This window comes from Cotesia glomerata, linkage group LG6, assembly GCF_020080835.1.
Source record: "Cotesia glomerata isolate CgM1 linkage group LG6, MPM_Cglom_v2.3, whole genome shotgun sequence".
In the NCBI taxonomy this organism is placed as follows: Eukaryota; Metazoa; Arthropoda; class Insecta; order Hymenoptera; family Braconidae; genus Cotesia; species Cotesia glomerata.
The window spans coordinates 6,597,719-6,616,323 of NC_058163.1; the positions used below are offsets into that span (position 1 = coordinate 6,597,719).

The 18,605-nt window shown below is 29.4% G+C and overlaps 2 protein-coding genes across 2 annotated transcripts; one reads left to right on the plus strand and one right to left on the minus strand.

Annotated features, from left to right (window-relative positions):
- Positions 1-231: 231 nt before the first annotated feature.
- LOC123267599 (pheromone-processing carboxypeptidase KEX1-like) lies at positions 232-2,568 on the minus strand. Its single transcript, XM_044732310.1, has 2 exons — positions 2,131-2,568; positions 232-1,447 (listed from the first exon to the last, which is right to left on the minus strand). The coding sequence occupies exons 1-2, from the start codon at positions 2,197-2,199 to the stop codon at positions 848-850; spliced, it is 669 nt and encodes a 222-aa protein (XP_044588245.1). The 5' UTR covers positions 2,200-2,568; the 3' UTR covers positions 232-847.
- A 3,505-nt stretch (positions 2,569-6,073) lies between these two features.
- On the plus strand, positions 6,074-7,257 carry LOC123267285. Its single transcript, XM_044731837.1, has 5 exons — positions 6,074-6,179; positions 6,242-6,333; positions 6,396-6,431; positions 6,538-6,757; positions 6,857-7,257. Exons 4-5 carry the CDS (start codon positions 6,649-6,651, stop codon positions 7,255-7,257), a joined length of 510 nt encoding a protein of 169 aa, XP_044587772.1. The 5' UTR covers positions 6,074-6,179; positions 6,242-6,333; positions 6,396-6,431; positions 6,538-6,648.
- Positions 7,258-18,605: the final 11,348 nt, after the last annotated feature.

An 18,605-nucleotide genomic window follows, 5' to 3' on the forward strand; every position in this document is an offset into this window, starting at 1 on the left:
TTTACTCGGCACGATCTACTGTATAGTAAGAGTGAGTTGTCACCAATACGATCCGTAGAAGCTACGAGCAGAAGTCTGGATAGTGACCGTCACGATCTATTCGGTGCCATTCACGAAACGTATTGCTACCGTTAGTATACAGTTTTCCTAACCTCACTCTCCTCTAGATAGTAAAGTGTAGATCGTGACAGTAGCGATCTCGTATCGTGCGGTGTAGAAAATTTTTTTTTCTACTAGACGGTAATTGAAACGATTCACCTGGTACTTTACAAATGTGACTACCAAACTCCCCATTAAATTGGACCATGTTCAACATCTGGCATTTGGCAACCATGTCACAATTCCCCATCAATAAAATTGCTTTTACATTGATGATTTGATTATCTGGCAGCATAAATTGATGACCATCGATGAGCTGTTGAAATTGAGACTGTAGTTTATGCACAAAATAGTTCATGCTCGGTTTTATTTTCCCAAATGCTAATCCAGCAAGTAACATATTCTCTCGATTCATGCGCTCTTTGTAAGTTAACTCATTAATAGTTAGGTAAATTGGACATATACTGACACCAGAGGATTTAAACACTGGCACACCATCAGTATACCACGTGAAAGATAAATTATTTGCATTTGCCAAAAAGTCTTCAGTGTTCCAGTCTTCATATAACTTTCCATCATATATGTCACTTATTGTATTTGGTTGTAAATTATTACTCTGAAAATGTGATTGCAGTTTATCATAAAAATGTGGTCGCCCAAATAATTCTGCCAATTGCTCAATAAACGAAAGCTCAATAAAATATAATGCTTTATATCCTTTTTTTCCTTGGCAATCAAGACATACATCTCAAACCGAATTTAAACCATTCAAACATAGAGAATAATAATAATGTTTTATTATCGTCTGAGCTTGATTATTTGTTAGCCTAAAGAACTTTTTAAATTTGTATAAACTATTACGGTGTAAATTCTCTCCGATGCAATACATATTAAGTACTGCAATCATGTCCGACAAACATGACTGAGAAATATTATGATTCAGGAAAATAGTTAATATTAGCAGCATACTTTGACTTAATGTCAGCGGAGAGTTGGTATATAATGGCGGATCGTAGTCACCTTCTATGTGATGGCGATTATTATCGTTATCATCATCATCGTCGTCATCATCATCATCATCATCGTCATCATTGTTATCATTGGCTCCGTCCAATACTCTTTCTTCTTCTACTGGTTCATTTTCTTCAATAAGTTCTTCTTCTACGCGTTCCTCTTCTGCTGCCTGTTCCTGCTCTTCTATTGGTTCTTCTTCTACTCGTTCCTCTTCTTCATCTCCTCTGATTATTTGGTCCTCCATCTGTTCTATTTTTTCCTCAGCTTCATAATCAGATTCTTCATCGTCCATTGTTTCAGGTAAAGCATTGTTGTGTGGAAAATAATGTTCAATCTGAAATCATACAAAATTGATAATTAAATAACCACACTAGAAAGTATCTTACTTCATTTTTTAGACTAAAAGAAAATCTTAATACAGAAGGAGACGGTAGCTTTTCGCGTCAAACACGCGTTTGAATAGATTAAAAGTGAATCAATATAATAGAGTAATTACCACGAAATAATAAAAGAATATTTCCAAATAAAAATCTAATGAACGCCACAAAAAAAAAACCATAATGATAATAAAAAAAAAAAAGAATAAAAATAATAACTATAATTTAACAATAAATATTAATTTACAATTATCCTAGCAAAAAAAATAATTTTTCAAGAAACAATTCCGTTAAAAAACAATGGTAGATTCATATCTTGTATTTATTTAAAAAATAACATATTTTCCCTCAGTAAGTGAAAAATAAAACAAGTAAAAAACAGTAATTGATATATCGTGTTGAAATTCAAAGAAATCATTTTTCGATAAAGTTGAAAAAAAAAAACAAATTTTAATAAATGTCATGTTTTAAATTGATAATTTTCTAACAGCATCTATCAGTCAGCATTTGGAGTAAGTATATAAGTAGAATCAAAGTTTCTAATTATTATATTTATTAAATAGTAGGTTATTGTATAGAAGTAATTATTTATTATAATTTATTATTTACTTGACATACAAATTAATATAAATATTTTTACCTGTATTGGCATTTCTTCACGGGCTTCATTTCGATCTAGCCTCACATCATTTGGTTGGTTACTGTTCATAAACCTTAAATTTTCTCGTTTCTATTTCGCTGAAAGTTCGCAGAACGACTTTCGTGGAATCGGTGGTCGATCACTCATGTTTCCAAAATAAAATAAATTGTTTATAAGTTTTAGTTTTTACTACTCAAAATTACTTGCTGGTTGTATGTAAACATAAACATTAAAGCGGCGGCCATTACAATAAAACGTTTAGTTGCCTGCGCGGTGGCAGCACTGCATTATTTCTTTAACTGTCGATAGTTGATGAAGATGCACATTGTACATATAATTACATGACTAACCAAAGTTCTCGAAAAGTTAGTTGTTATTTTTCATGGCGGTATGTATTGTTTTATTTATAATTTATAAAAAATTTTTATAGTTGTTAATTTTTGACTATCCAAAATAATTAAGATGCCTCCAAAAACTCCAAAGAAGACAAAAGCAAGTGGTGAAAATAAAGTCACCAAAAACTCTTTGGCTTTAATATAGTGGATTAACGAAGGTTCGAAAGATATTATATCAGTGTCTCGACTATCAAAAACAATCGAACCGTGGGTTCAATAGTAAAGTTACTTTGGAAAAATGCAGAAATTAAAGAAACCAGATTGTACAAGGCTAAAATTATTGCATTTGACAGTAAGTTATTGAGTTCTTATTTTAAATTTTATGTTTGACGGAATATGTTGATTTCTAACCTCCAATATATTATGATCATTATGTCACAATCAATATTAGTAATAAATATTAATAAAAGTAGAGTCCGATTATACCCAGTCAGCATCCAAGTCAGAAAGATTTCAGTATGAAGTCTTTTAAAAACTTCTTATAGAAGTCCTAATGTGACGTCTTAAGGAGCTCTTTTTACGAGGTCAGAACTAAGAGCTCTTAATGAACTCATAAGTTTGGAGTCAATTTTCTGACATCTAACTGAGTCCCTTTTTGGACTTCTTTTTGAGTTGCGTATAATGAGCTTATAGACATTATAAACAAAAACACAAATTTCTTTTTAATATAAAGCTGTCAAAATCTTATTCATTTTTCATTTATTACTTTCCTGATTGAGAAATTAAATTGAAAATGATTAAAAATAATTTGAATTAAATGATTTAAAACAATTTGAATAGATTAATATATAGATATACACTTGGCATAGGTTAACTCATTTCTCTTAATCCAGGTTAATTAAATTTTTCAAAAATTTTAAATTATATTATGAAGTAATAGGCAATAATGTTAAAATCTGGTTCGTAATCAAACTAATTTAGATAAAATAATAAAATTGGATTCTAATCTGAAAAAATTATGTGAACTTTCTACATTTAAGGAGTACTTAGTAGACTTTTGAATATTTTTTAGTATATAAATATTCGTAAAGTTACTTTTTCTCTATCGATACACAGTATCAAATAGAATAAATAATATAGACAATGATCGCAACATTTCATCACTATATAAACTTAGCTTATAAGAATAATGAGATGTATAACGACATATCGTTTGAACAGCGTAGGGGGCTAGGTATCGATCTAGCACGCGCGCAACTCGGGTTCGAATCTTAGTTACGGCAATTGCGATTTTCACTTTCTCTCTTTAAACCGACAATATTAGGTCAAACTAAAATAATAAACATTCGAAATCAGCATCGGTGCTTCATGAAACTCTGAATTATTTTTCATAATTTACTTTTATTATTATTATTTTTGTTGTGTTCTTATTATTGTTATCATTATAATAGCGTATAGAGATAAAAAATCATTCATCTGTGCGAGTTCAGAAAAGAGCTCTTTAAGAGCTCGTTTTGATGAGTTCTTAAAGTCTACAATAAGCGGCGCATTCGACCTCTGCAGAAGGTCTTAAAGACGTCTTTTAGACGTAGACTCTGACGTCCAAATCAGAAATCTGAGCTCATTGGGAATAACTTAATACGTCATTTTGCTATCTGGGTAATTTAAAATTTTTATTTTCTTCAAGCCAATGACAGCTTTGTTTTGTTTTTTTTTTTTTTCTTTTCAGCAAATTATGATAAGTTAAATAATATACTTCTGGATGACAAGGGTGAAGTTCACGACTTTGATGATAAATTGTTTACCGAAAAGGTATTAAAACAAAAAGAAAAGCTACTGGTGACAATAAAACTATCAGAAAATCAAAAATAGACCAAAAAAAATCAGCTTGAAAATCAGTTACTCAATACACCGTCTTTATTTTCATCTTGTAAACCTACTGAATCAATTTTGAAGCAAAAAAATTCACAAAGTGTTCCCACAGCAACATGCGTCTCAAACTGTACTCAACCACCGACTTATACTTTGACTTCAAGTAGTATTTCTTCAAATGTTGAATCATATGGTCACTCAAGTGAAATTCATAACGACTACGTGAAAATTAATCATAGTGCTGTGGGACATGATATCCCTAATCTTAAAATTTTAAATTCTTCGAAAGTTTCACTTCCATTATCATACCAATGTCATAATTTAGATACCCACGTACAAACGTTCCAAAGTCATAACTATGGTAAAGCAAGAGTTGAAGATAATTATCAAGATTCTGGTCCTCTAGACTTTTCGAAAAATGGCAATGCCGTATCAATCACTTCAATAGCTAGCAATACTGAATCTTTTTAACAACGTCAGTTATTAATAATGAAACTTCCGATGAAACAGATTTAGCTCACAGTGAAATTTCCACCAACATTGAACCATCTGCACTTACAAATGATGATTCAAGGGAATCAAATGATTCTGCAGCTATGATTATTAACAATGAACCAGAGAAAATCGACAACATTGAAGAAATACAGACTTCTGAACCTGATGTTGGAGCCTTACATACATTTTTCCCTAAAGAAGGTAGTACATTTTTTAATAATGATAATCTAGTTAGAAAGGTGAAAAATTAATTAAATATTTTTTTTTAGTTACGGAAGAAACTTCAATCTTTCGAAAGCATTCATGCTGGTATAAAACAAACGCATGAGCAACAAACGAACAAAAATTCTCACTTAAGCAATGATACAAAGGTTAAAATTTATTATTATATAGAACAGAAAATAATGATAAATAAGTAATAATAATAAATCTGTGGCTTAAATTATATAAAGCAATTTTACAACTTTAAAAATCACTAAGAAATATCAAATATTTAGGTGCAAATACTTAAATACTAGAAACAGAATAATTATTTAAGTTTATAAAAAAACGCTTTCATTTTTTTGCATGTTAACATTTTAAAAATATCATTAATATTACTTTTTTCTACAGATAGCGTAAGAGTTTTATATATCTGGAGAGAATAAAGTAATTTATACTATTTTGCTAGTCATAATAAATGAAAACAATGCAACCATAATTTTACGTATGAATTTTTTTTTCATCTGAGAAATCTGTATTTCATGAAATAATGTTTATTTAAAAAACGATACTAAAAATATAGTAGGAATTAAAATATTAGCTGAACTTTAAATGTGTCTTACGAGTTTCTAAAAGATCTAGATATTGATACATTTTAAATAATTTTGCATTGGTTTCTATTTCACAATTACTGTTATAATTAAAAACATTTATGAATGAAAGAATCACTTCCTTACAGAGTGAAATTTGGGTTGGTTCAGGACTTTATTTACCAACAGAGAGAATGATTTTCATTGTTAATAATTCTGTTGACAAGAAACAGAAACCAAGCTGGAAAAAATTTGTGGGATTAGTTATGCTAGAAGTATATGGAGAGAGTATTGGGAATTTTTCGGCAAAGGGTTTACGAGGAAGTTAACATTTAGGCATTGGCTCAAAATTGTTTGCTGCTACATTCGGTAAATTGGACAAAATATAATCAATTATACAATATTATCGGTAATTTATTATTCTTTTTTTTTTTTTTAGATTTGGTTTAATCAAAATTTACTGATGATAAAATCACCAAAAAAAGCTACATATCTGTCATTAATTCTCTGGCATGGAAAAAAAGAACCAAAGAAACGTCTGTAGCTCCAGATGAAAGTAAGTTTCTTATTTTACAGTCAATAATTCTAAATTTAATCATTATTTATGTTGTTTAATAGTTTCCGAAAAAAATCTCACATTTTTTCAAAAAATAATAGTTGCTTTGAAAAAAAATCTTGTATGGCAAAGTAGTGGACAATCTATAACTAAGGTAAAAATTTATTGATCTCATTAGTTTAATTGGTAGTTTGTAATTATTATTTTTTATTTTAGTCAGAAAAAAATCTTTTGGATCCTGGTTTGCGTAAGGTAAGGCTTTACACGTCATGAAAATTGTAAGGTTACGACTAAACAATTTTCCAATTTTATAGTTAGTATATACATTTCAAATTACATAAAATTTTATATTTTACAGGCTAAAATTAGGGATAAATATAGCATCTACTTTCCGACAGATGTTGTTTCGTACATTGAAAGAAAGTCTACTACTGAGTCTGGTCACTCAGATTGGAAAATATTAGTGAAAATGGCTCTTCTGGAAGTTTATGAATCAGACATTGTGAATTATTCAGCAAAAGGTACCAGGTGCAATAAAAAAACGGGTATTGATCCGTCAGTGTATAATGCAATTTTAGGTGAATATCTAATAATAAGCAAAATATGAAATAAGTTAATTAAACTTATAAGACAGTATCATATAATGAGTTTACAACTAATAATAAAATTTCTTATAGATTGGGCACGATCTAGGACTTCAGAAGAGATCCAAGAGAAAGACTTCGTTTATTACGTAAATAAATTTATTTATAATAAGAGACAATATTCTGGAGGCTCTCTTTCAAAAAATGAGCCGACAACAGAAAATAAAGGAAACATCCAGTTAGACAATCAACAGAAATCATCAATCGGCAATACTCTTCATAACCTTCCTGAAAATATAGATGAAGTGCCTTTGGACAATATGCCACCGAGTAATTTAAATTCCTCAGACCAGGTTCACCATAACGTGAATAAGGAATTAAACCATAATAGAAACATCGACTTGGACAATCAACAGTTATCATCAAGTTGCAATACTCTTCAAAGCCCTCCTGAAAATATTGTTCGTGCCATCGGAGAACATGTCACCATATAATTTCAATTCCACAGACCAGGTTTATCATAACGTGAATAAGGGCTTAGATTTTGTACCTCAAGGTCGCAAGCATCCATTAAGTGTTGAAAATTATGAAAATTCGATGGATGTACCACCAAGCTACGTGCCAACTTATAATCCACATTCTGTTAACCAATTTCAAAATAATTCGAATTGGAGCTCAAATTATGTATTTCCATATGGTGAGTATCCACCAAATGTAACAAGTAATCATATCCAACAATCGATGGATATACTCCAATATAATCATGATTATGAACAAGACCGAACATACTATTTGTACTATTAAACTTAATAATAAAATAATCAACCAATGGGAATATATTGATTATTTAATTGTAATTTTCAAAAAAGTAGGCATTTAAGAAAAAATATGTTATTTATATTTATATATTTGGAAATGATGAATCAATCTATATATATATATAAGAGATTTCCACCTATATATTGACTCATCACGATATCTCTGAAACCATAAAGTGTAGACTTGAAATTTGGTAGGAATATTCCTTTCGCCGTGTAAAGGTCAGCTAAGAACGGATTTTACGTAATTCCACCTACAAGGGGGGTTGCGGGGGCGTTGACGATGAAAATTCCCATTTTTAAACTATAGCTCCTATTGACTCCAAATTTGGCAGGAATCTCCTATATGAGATGTAGAAATGATCTAAGAGCGGATTTTATGACAATCTACTCCCAATATGGATTGCGGGGGTGGGCGTTAACAATGAAAATTTAAAATTTCCGAACTATAGCTCCTAGAGAATCCTAATTTTATATGAATTTTTTGTAAGTGATGTAAAAATAATTTATAAACGAATTTAACGATATCCTACTCCACAAGGGGTTGCGGGGGTGGGTGTTAATAATGAAAATTTTTAATTTCCGAGCTGTAGCTCCTATAGGCTCCAAATTTGGTAAGAATCTGCTCTATGTGATGTATAAATGATTCAAGAGTGGATTTAATGACAGCCTACTCCCAATACGGATTGTAGGGGTGGGTATTACCCGTGCAAAAAAAAATTTGTTTCATTATGAATTTCATTGTGAATTTGATAATGAAATTCAGATTTTGAAACAAATATGAGTTCGATAATGAATTAGCTATAAAAATCCTCTAATTTTCTATTGCAGCTGAATCTAACAGCTAACCAACAGCTGAAATCTAATAATTTAATGGGTTATTTTTAAAAACTTACTTTTCACTTTAAACAAGTGATAAGTACATTATAAAAATCGTATTTCCAGCTTTGAAGAAGATTCAAAATTGTTGAATCTAAAGAAATTAAGACAACGAAGAGGAGTAATTCATGATGAATTTGATGATAATCATTATCAATTTAGTACGAGAGTCATATTGAATTAATTATAAGATAAATATGTTTTATTTTATAATTGTATTTTTTGTTTTTACACCCGAAATTTAAAAAAAAAAAAAAAAACTATTTTATTTAACTTAGAGGAAATGTATTACTAATTTAACAGTAATCAACAAAAATCATGGAACCATATAAAATTAATACTTGATTCATAATAAATTTATTATAAAAAGGTTACAAAGTTAATATTAATTTGATCTTATCTTAATACTTGATTTATAATAAGTTTATTATAAACACATTACGAAGTTGAGATTAATTTGATCGTATGTTCCATATGATAATGAACAAATTTTATAAAACAATAACTGTTAAGTTATAGTTTCTAACAAATAAACCTATAAAATTAGAAAAATATATTATAAATGAAGATTAGTTTAATAAACTCAATTTTAATAATGCAAAGTGAAATATATTTTTTAGTTTATTTATTTTTTAAATTATTCAATAAACAAATTTTCTTTTGTAATAGCACAAACAACAAACTGTTAACAACAAATAGAGATTTTTTAGAGTAAATTGCACGCCTCATAGCGCGAAGCGCGTGAGGTTGTGCTTTATACTCGACTCGTCAAGGTCAAGCAATTTTGTGATCTTTAAATGTCTCTATCACAACCATATTACACTTATACAATAATATAAGTAGATGTACACGGAGAAATCACTTAAATCAAACCATCTTTTACTTTCTAAAATCATTTCATGTAGCTATTTTGAAAAAAAAAAACGTTTTGAAAAAAATTTTACGTGGACGTCCGGATGTCACCCCATTTTGGATGTACCAATGATTACTCCCAAACAAATTGATATTTCAAGACCGGACCTTTTTTATTAGTTTACGAATGCGATGAACTGGGTCCGTATTTCATATCAGTAGCCTAGTTTACGTATTTTTTTTTTAATTGAATTTTTATTAAAATTTATTGCGATATAACCGTACAAAGACAAACGAATTTTTCTTATTTGTCACGTGAAAACTATGGCGCCACTTGGTAAAGCTAGATTTTTTTAGACTGCGTACGCATATAACAAGAAAGAAGGGCGCTGATATTTGAAAAAAAAAAAAAAGTACTCTGTAAGAAATTACTGAATTATAATTTTCTTTTTTTTTATCAGTTACACAATTTATTTTTTCTTAAAAAATGAATGAGCGTTATGAGGCGTGCACTTTTGGATTTTCCAAACTTTTTGAAATTTTACTAACGCTTACATTTTTTTTTTAATAGAATTATAATTAGAGTGCCTAAACAATGTTTGATCTTAATTATTATTTTAACTTTTAATTTAATCTATTTCTATCAGATTTATTGGTCTTACCACGTAAAATGTATTTGGCTCATTTTCGTCATAATTTTCTATATAAAAACATAAATTCAATAATTTATTTATATTTATAGCCAATGGAGGTTCATTTGATTTAATGCACAAATCGATCATGTCAACTAAAGAATTAGGAATAATCGATCGTACTACAATACAATTTGTGACAATTGCAAAAAAATCACTAGTTGTACAATTGATCTGGCAAGAAGATTCTTGACAAGAACAAATTTTTATAAACTCATTAATTATTCCGATTCTTTTTTTGTCATTATAATCGTAAATCACAACAGAAGAATTTGTTTTTTTCTTACGTTTATAACACTGAGCATCATACGCCACATAATTCTTAAATAATCGAAAAAATTTGAAAACATTGAGGGAAGTTTGTAGGCGTACATTGCTTTTTTCAAAAATAGTTTGCAGTGAGACTGATAATTCGCACTTAATTAATTTACCAATAATAAAGTGTTTTTCAGAGATGTACAAGAGTTTACGTTTTCGCAGATTGAATAGTTCTAATTTTTTTCTGAATTGTGTAACGTTATCATTTTCTAATATTTTCGATTTCAGTTCAATTACATTATTAAAAACACACAGCGCTGAACAAATTTGTAATTGTGCGTAACGAGTGCCTTTTACTAAACGTCGAAATGATCCATTAAGATCTTCATAAGAAAAACAAGATGTGATCGGTAATGGTCCAAACTTTCGTACAGCATCGGGTAAATGATATAAGCTATGTAAATTACATGACAAGTGAGTCAAGCCATATAAGTCCTTAAAACGAGAACAATAAATTTTGATTGAGGTAAATGAAACAGAAATCATTTTTTGACTGATAGAAGGGTAACTTAAGTAACTGATAGCAGTAACTAAAAGCTTATGGTGTTCTAAATATTCATCAGCCATGATTAAATTCAATATAGGTATAGAATAATACAGTAACCATTGCTTCCACTCTGATGCTTTCCAGTATTTATAATCGGAAACAGATCTTGTCAATCGAGAAACAAACACAGGGGGAGAAATAGATTTAATTTTACTATCTATAAATTTCAAATGTTTATAGAGAGAAAATTCGCAGTTACTATAACTAGGGTCAAACCACAAACCAAATAATCTTCTGACGACACCCAAGTACACACAATGCATTACATCAACAACAGTTGTGTTAAAAACATCATACACTATTTGTGTTAAGACTGTTGGACCTTTGATTCTGTTTTGTCGAAAACTATCCACTTAGGATAGTTTCCGTAATTGTTTTAAAAATTATAGTTAATTTGGGATTAGGATATTAAATAAATTGTGCGTCGATTTGTAGGGGGAATAAAATGAAGATTTATTTATCCCCAGAGGAGGAAAACTCAGTTGCACTGAGAAAACCTCCTCGAATGAAAAAATGTACAAGTAAGAACGCAAAGCGTGTAGTGCGAATAAGACTATGTGTAAATTGCCGTCGCAATCAACACGAGGTGAGCTCAACCTTCTTAGAAACGCAAAATGTATTAATTCAGAATTCGTGAATTGACGCTAACTTTTAAGTTAACTAGAGTCGATTGATAGTGCAATACTAATTAATCGACGTACAACGTCAGTGTAAATACTGATAGATTATAATTATTAGTGTAGGAACTAATTAGATAATTTGACGTCAGAATTGTATAATTGATGAAATTTGATTTGATAGAATGATGGTTAAATGTCGAACGATGAATTTAATGTAATTTATTATAAGTATTGCGTATTAACTATGGATTGACTAAAGCCGCGTGGCTGATGCAATCCTTTCTCAATATGGCGCGCAATAACCGCGTGGCGTCACTTATTAATTTTGATTTATTTAACTCACTGAATAATTACTAATGAAATTTAATGATTCGAGAATTTAATTGGTAATTGAAATTAATGAAATTAATAATATTTAATGAAAATTTTAAGTGTTAAAGTAAATGCGTATTATACGTGATAAATCAGAAAACGATAAACTCAGAGTAGTCGTACTAGTACAAGCGTCCAAGCACAACTGCTTTTCGCCCGCCACGCGAGCCGGCTTCTCTCCCGCTAACCAGGGCGCGCATGAGCGACAGCCATGGTGTGACACGAATTTACACGAGTTGGAGCGATCAAGCCCGAAGGCGCAACTCCTCATATAAATTTCTATTGAATGTTTTTTCTATCGGTTAAACATACTCCCCCCGTTGCGAAGGCTGAGCAAGATGGTATGAATAGTGTTTACAATTAGTTACATTACATGATTACAATGTTTGATTTTATAAAATTCAAGAATTGATTGGTAAAGGACATAGTAGAGTGATATTTCGTTTGTATATCCCTTGAGCCGTTCGGATTGAAGCTACTCTTGTCACATCATCATCTCCTGGATGAATGTCGACCACCACTCCCAGCTGCCACCGCATACATGGTTGGTTTTTATCCATCAATAAGACGACTTGATTGATTGAAATTTCTCCTTGAGAGGAATGCCATTTTTGCCGAATTTGAAGTTCATGGAGGTATTCCAAATACCAACGTCTCCAAAAGTCTTGTCTAGCCTTGATAATGAATTGCCAAACATTGAGTCTGTTATCTGGAACATCAGAAAAATCATTTTCAGGCAGCATTGTGAGAGGACGTCCTATTAAAATATGAGCAGGCGTCAAGGCAATAGGATCATTAGGGATCACTAGATAGAGAACAGAGAGGACGAGAATTTAGTATAGATTCTATTTGGATGGTTAGAGAATTCAATTCTTCGAAAGTGAGAAGTTGGTCTTTTACCACTCGTTTAAAGTGGTGTTTGAAGGATTTTACAGCTGCTTCCCAAATACCACCAAAATGAGGAGATAGTGGAGGATTGAACGTCCAGATAATGTTTTTGCGTACAGCATGGTGTGACACGAATTTACACGAGTTGGAGCGATCAAGCCCGAAGGCGCAACTCCTCATATAAATTTCTATTGAATGTTTTTCTATCGGTTAAACAGATTCCATGAACTGCGCTTTGAGATTTGGCAGCTTTTCTACCGTCGTCAATAGATTCTCTAGTAGTTCTGAGTGAAGGGTTTGGTTTGAATGGGTAAATGCGTCTTCGATTAAAATATTTGCTTTGAATTTTACAGTGGCAACATCCAAAAATTCCATTATGCCCTTTTATGTTCAGAAAATTAGCCTTTGCCGGTAAATCACAAGTGCCACAGATTATTTTGCCACGAACTTTTATCCTACGATTTAAATCAGTCGTTTTACACCAAATACCGTTGTATATTTTTATTAAATCATTTCGAAAACTATTTAAAAATAGGTTTGGTTGCGGTTTTTCACCAAACCAAATGCCAGCTAATAATAAATTTTCTTTTTTTGTTCGGTCTTTAAATGGTAGCTCATTTATCGTAAGATAAAAAGGCCATAGACTAAATTTTGAAGATTTAAAAAGAGATATACCGTCTGTATTCCACGTAAAAAATATTCGAAGGATGAGATAAAAAACCGTTATTTTGAAATAAATTTTGATAAATACTACCATCCCAAATGTCTTCCAAGTTTTCATTATTAATTTTGCGTCTATCAAACCGACCTTGTAAGAGTTGATAAAAATTTGGTCTCTTAAAAAGATTCATCAATTGCGGTACGAGCGGAATTTGTATAAAATAGCTAACTTCTGTTTTTACATTACATTTTAGACAAGAACTATTTTGAGTCTCTACTTTAGAAAAGCATACAGAGCAGAAAAAATGCCGACGAATTGGCGATTGAATATTTTTAAAAAATTTATCAAAATAATATAAAGTTTTTATACAAAAATTAGGTTGAATGCAATGCAAACTTATGAGAGACAATAAATCAGATAATAAAGCTCGAGTCACTTTGTGGCGAATCATGAACGTTAAAATACATAAAACGCTTTCACCTAACGTTAATGGAGCATTATCGTACAAGGGATTATTTAAATGATCAGTACCAAAAGTTGGGTCACTTTGACTACTGTCAGAACTTTCATCAGATTCCTCAGATTCACTACTGTAAGATTGATTATCTTCAAAAGATCCATTACAATTGTCGTATTCTTCATCTGAGCTTGAATCAATTGATTGACTCTCATTATCATCACCGTCGATTGAATATTCACTACTGTTGCTACTTAATTTGTCGGTTTTAATATTAAAATCATTAATATGATTATCATTCATATTGTCATAAATAGAATTATCATCATCTTCTAAATCGCCAAAATACTCAGATTCGGAAGAACGATCAAAATTATAATTGTCGGTTGGTTCTCTATCGTCTGAAATTCGTAAAGATTACAGTTAAAAAAAATAGAAATCTAATATAGGAATCATGATCTTTAAAATTGTTTGACAAATATTCGAGAAACTTTTTACTTTACAAGATAACTTTTTGAACAAAATTGAGTCTAAATAGTTTAAAATTTATTATTGACATTTTTTTTATCAATCAATTAAATTATTCATTATTATTGTTAATATTATTTCATAAAAAATAAAATTTCTTTATCTGAGAAATCTACTTCCATTTCGGCTGCCGAATGACCTTTTTTATTTTTTGAATTTACTTCATTTTTTAAATTAGAATTAGAAAATATTTTTTATTAAATTGCACTCACAATTTTTCAAATTTTTTAAAAATGAAATTTTTTTTCAGTATTTTTGTAATAATATTTTTCAATAAAAAAGATTATAAAAATTTTTAGAAGTCGACTAATTAAATCTTCATACGATAGAGAGCGTAGAGACTCTTTTGAGAAATTACAAAAATGTCCTCTATTGAGGAGTGCTGTCTTTAATGTTTTCGATACGTGAATCTTCATTATCGATCAGTAATATATTCCCTTTTATCTTCCTTTCCTTGCAGGTAAAAATTGGTGATATTTATTACATTTCTTTCTTCATCAGTAAACATAAATGTTATTTATATATTTAAATGTAACTAAAGAAAATTTATGAGAAAATAAATTAACTATCGCATAATATGAAACTTATACTAAAATTATAAAGTTGCTAATAACCAGTAAACATTATATGTTTTCTTCTAAGTGAGTGATTTAAAAATTACAGTGAAAACTAGTAAGTATGACAAATTATATAATAAGTCAACTAATAAAAATGAAAAACAGTGTTGAAAATTTCAAAGTTTCAACTGAAAATTAGTAATTTGCAAGGTAACCTCAATTTTTTTAATTTGTGTTTTGTTCATATTAAACTCTGTGCTTATGTTTAGTTAAAATAAATAATAGTTCATGATCATTTACATTCATCAAGTGATTCTTTATGATCATGTTCTGTATCTTCATCATCAGTGATATCAGGCGACAATAATACTTTCTGTAGACGGTATCGAGTTGTTCTTGAAAGCTTCTCGAAACTTTTATTAATAAACATGATTATAAATTTTTTAATATTTAGTTTATGTAATTTTTTGAGTAATTCAAATCTGAACTAAATAATTAAGTATCAAAATCAGATGACAAAAGAATATTTCTTATAAATATTTTTTATTAGGATAAACGAGTTTCATTTATTTTTATGTGGGTTTATTCAACTGTCGTTATTTACAGGTTAACTAATTGAAATATTTTAAAAATGTCTAATAAAAGGACATACAGCCTTGTTTTTTGGAAAAATTCAAAAATTGCATCTGTAATAAAAACAACTAGTATTAAATATACTAAAAAAAATGGTGCAACAGCAAGGAAGAACAACTCTTCCAGTGAGATAAAAATATTGATGCAAGATGGTAAAATTTTTAATAATTTGCTTTTCATATTTAAATAAATTACCTACAATCAAATTTTTTTTTAATTAAACAGATGACAAAGATTTCTTGAAAATGGTCGAGGTTGACGAAAATGGAGAAGTTGTCACCAAAAAAAAAAAAAAAAAATCTACTATGGACGAACCAAAAACAAGCAGCAGTTGTAAAAAAAATGATATTCCCGGTTGTTCAGATTACAAAAAAGATTTATATGATTTACCGTCAATATTTAGTGATGAAAAAAGTGAAAAAGTTTCAAAAAAAAATGCAGAAAACTTGAATTTGAGTGATACTGGATCAGATCATAGCGGAGATGCATCTTCAAAACGAAAAAGTGAAGAAAAAGGTATGAAATGTTTTTATTCGATAGATAAATGTTGTATAGTTTGATCGAATTTATATTTTCTAAATTGTATCAGTATTTTAATATTAATTTTTTTTTTTTTTTTTTTTTTTTAGAAAATTTGACAACTCTCAAGATAGTAAGAGAAAGGCAGCTGAAAGCCGCAGAGGTTAAAGATTTTGACGCTTTTAACTCCAAAAATGTTACTCCAGAGAAAAATGGTAAAAGAAGAAGTACACTTTATTCTAGTAACGATTATTGCAAAATTTAATTTAATTCATATTTTTGTAATTCCATTTTTATCAAAATATCTCATTTTTTACAGAAAATCTGACACCTCTTCAAAAAGTAAAAAGAAAGAAGCCAAAATCTACGAATGTGACTGATTCTGAGCCTGATAATTATTTAGATGATACTCCAAAAAGAGATGGTACAAGGAAAAGTATGAAATGTGTTTTGTGCATACATAAATATTGTGTCAAATTTTATTTTTTAATTTATCTTATATGTATTTCTTCATTGTATTTTTTTTTTTTGTAGAAATTCTGACAACTCCCAAAATAGTGAGAGAAAAATGGCTGAATGCTGCAGTATCTAAGAATATCGATTCTAGTAACTCCAAAGATGCTACCCCAGAGAAAGATGGTAAACGAAAGAGTATTTTTTTTTCTCATGTCAATTATTGTAAAATTTTATTTGATTTATATTTGAGTAATTTTATTTGTGCAAAAATATCTAATTTTCCTACAGAATATCTGACACCTCCCAAGAAAATAAGAAGAAAGATGCCAAATTCTCCGAATGCTACTGATTCTGAGCCTGATATTTATTTAGATGATACTCGAAACAGAAATGGTACAAGAAAAGGTATGAAATGTGTTTTGTGCATACATGAATATTGTGTCAAATCTTCATTTTTTAATTTCTTTTATATGTATCTCTTCATTGTATTTTTTTTTTGTAGAAATTCTGACAACTCCCAAAATAGTGAGAGAAAAATGGCTGAATGCTGCAGTATCTAAGAATATCGATTCTAGTAACTCCAAAGATGCTACCCCAGAGAAAGATGGTAAACGAAAGATTTTTTTTTTTATGTCAATTATTGCAAAACTTCATTGATTTATATTTTAGTAATTTTATTTGTGTAAAAATGTCTAATTTTCCTACGGAATATCTGACACCTCCCAAGAAAATAAGAAGAAAGATGCCAAATTCTCCGAATGAGTCTGCTTCTGAGCTTGATATTTATTTAGAAGATATTCAAAAAAGAGGCAATACAAGAAAAGGTACGAAATGTGTTTTGTGCATACATGAATATTGTGTCAAATCTTTATTTTCTTATTTATCTTGTATGTATTTCTTCATTGTATTTTTATTTGTAGAAATTCTGACCCCTCCTAAGATAGTAAGAAGAAAGAAGCCAGAATCTCCGACTTTACTTTCAGGGAATGTCCGACCTAAAACAGTAGAAAGGAAGATTCCAAAATTTACGAACGTGACTGATTCTGGATCTGACATTTCTTTAGATAATACTCCAAAAAGAGACGGTACAGGAAAAGGTATAAAATGCGTTCATCAATTTTGTGTCAAATCATAATTCTCTTAATTAAATTCATATATTTGCATCTATTTTTTTTTTCGTTTTTAGAAAATCTGCTAACTCCCCGAAAAATGAAAGGTAAAAAAATGGATCCTGTAGTGCATAAGAATTTCGGTGCTGGCACTTCTAAAGATGGTACTTTAGAGAAGGATGGTAAAAGAAATATGTTCTTTAATGGACCAAGTTATTGCATAGTTATATTCAATTTTTATTTTTTTTTTTATTTCATTTGTTTACAAATATCTAATTTTTCCTATAGGGTATCAGACACCAAAGAAAGTAGAGAGAAAAATTCGGAAATTTTCGAACGTGACTGATTCTGAATCTGACATTTCTTCAGATGATACAAGAAAAAGTATAAAATGCGTTTTTTGCGTCCATCAATTTTTTTCAAATTCTAATTTACTTAATTGAGTTTATATATTTGCATTTATTGTTTTTTCGTTCGTAGAAAATCTGCCAAATCTCCAAAAAATGAAAGGCAATAAAATGGAATCGTTGGAAGAATCTTATGATAGTGGTATATAAAAATTATAATATCAGCTATTTATTTGATTGCCTAATTACAGATAATAATAATGATGGATAATAATAATGTTATCAATTTTATTTAACTTTCTAATACCTAATTAATTTTTTTATAACTAATTTATGTAGTGATGTAATATTCTATCTGTGATTAATAATATTATCAACTAATAATTTTATTTAATTTTTAAGATATGCAATTATTTGAAGAATTCTTGAAATTTAAAGAATACAAAAAAAAGACGTCACAATCTAAAGGTGAAAAATCAAAAATATCAAGTTCTGAAAAAGTCGAAAGGAAAAAAAATAAACTGGTAAAAGTAAAATTTTATTAAATGCAAATTGTTCATTATCTAATAATTTTTTGTTATCATTTGAA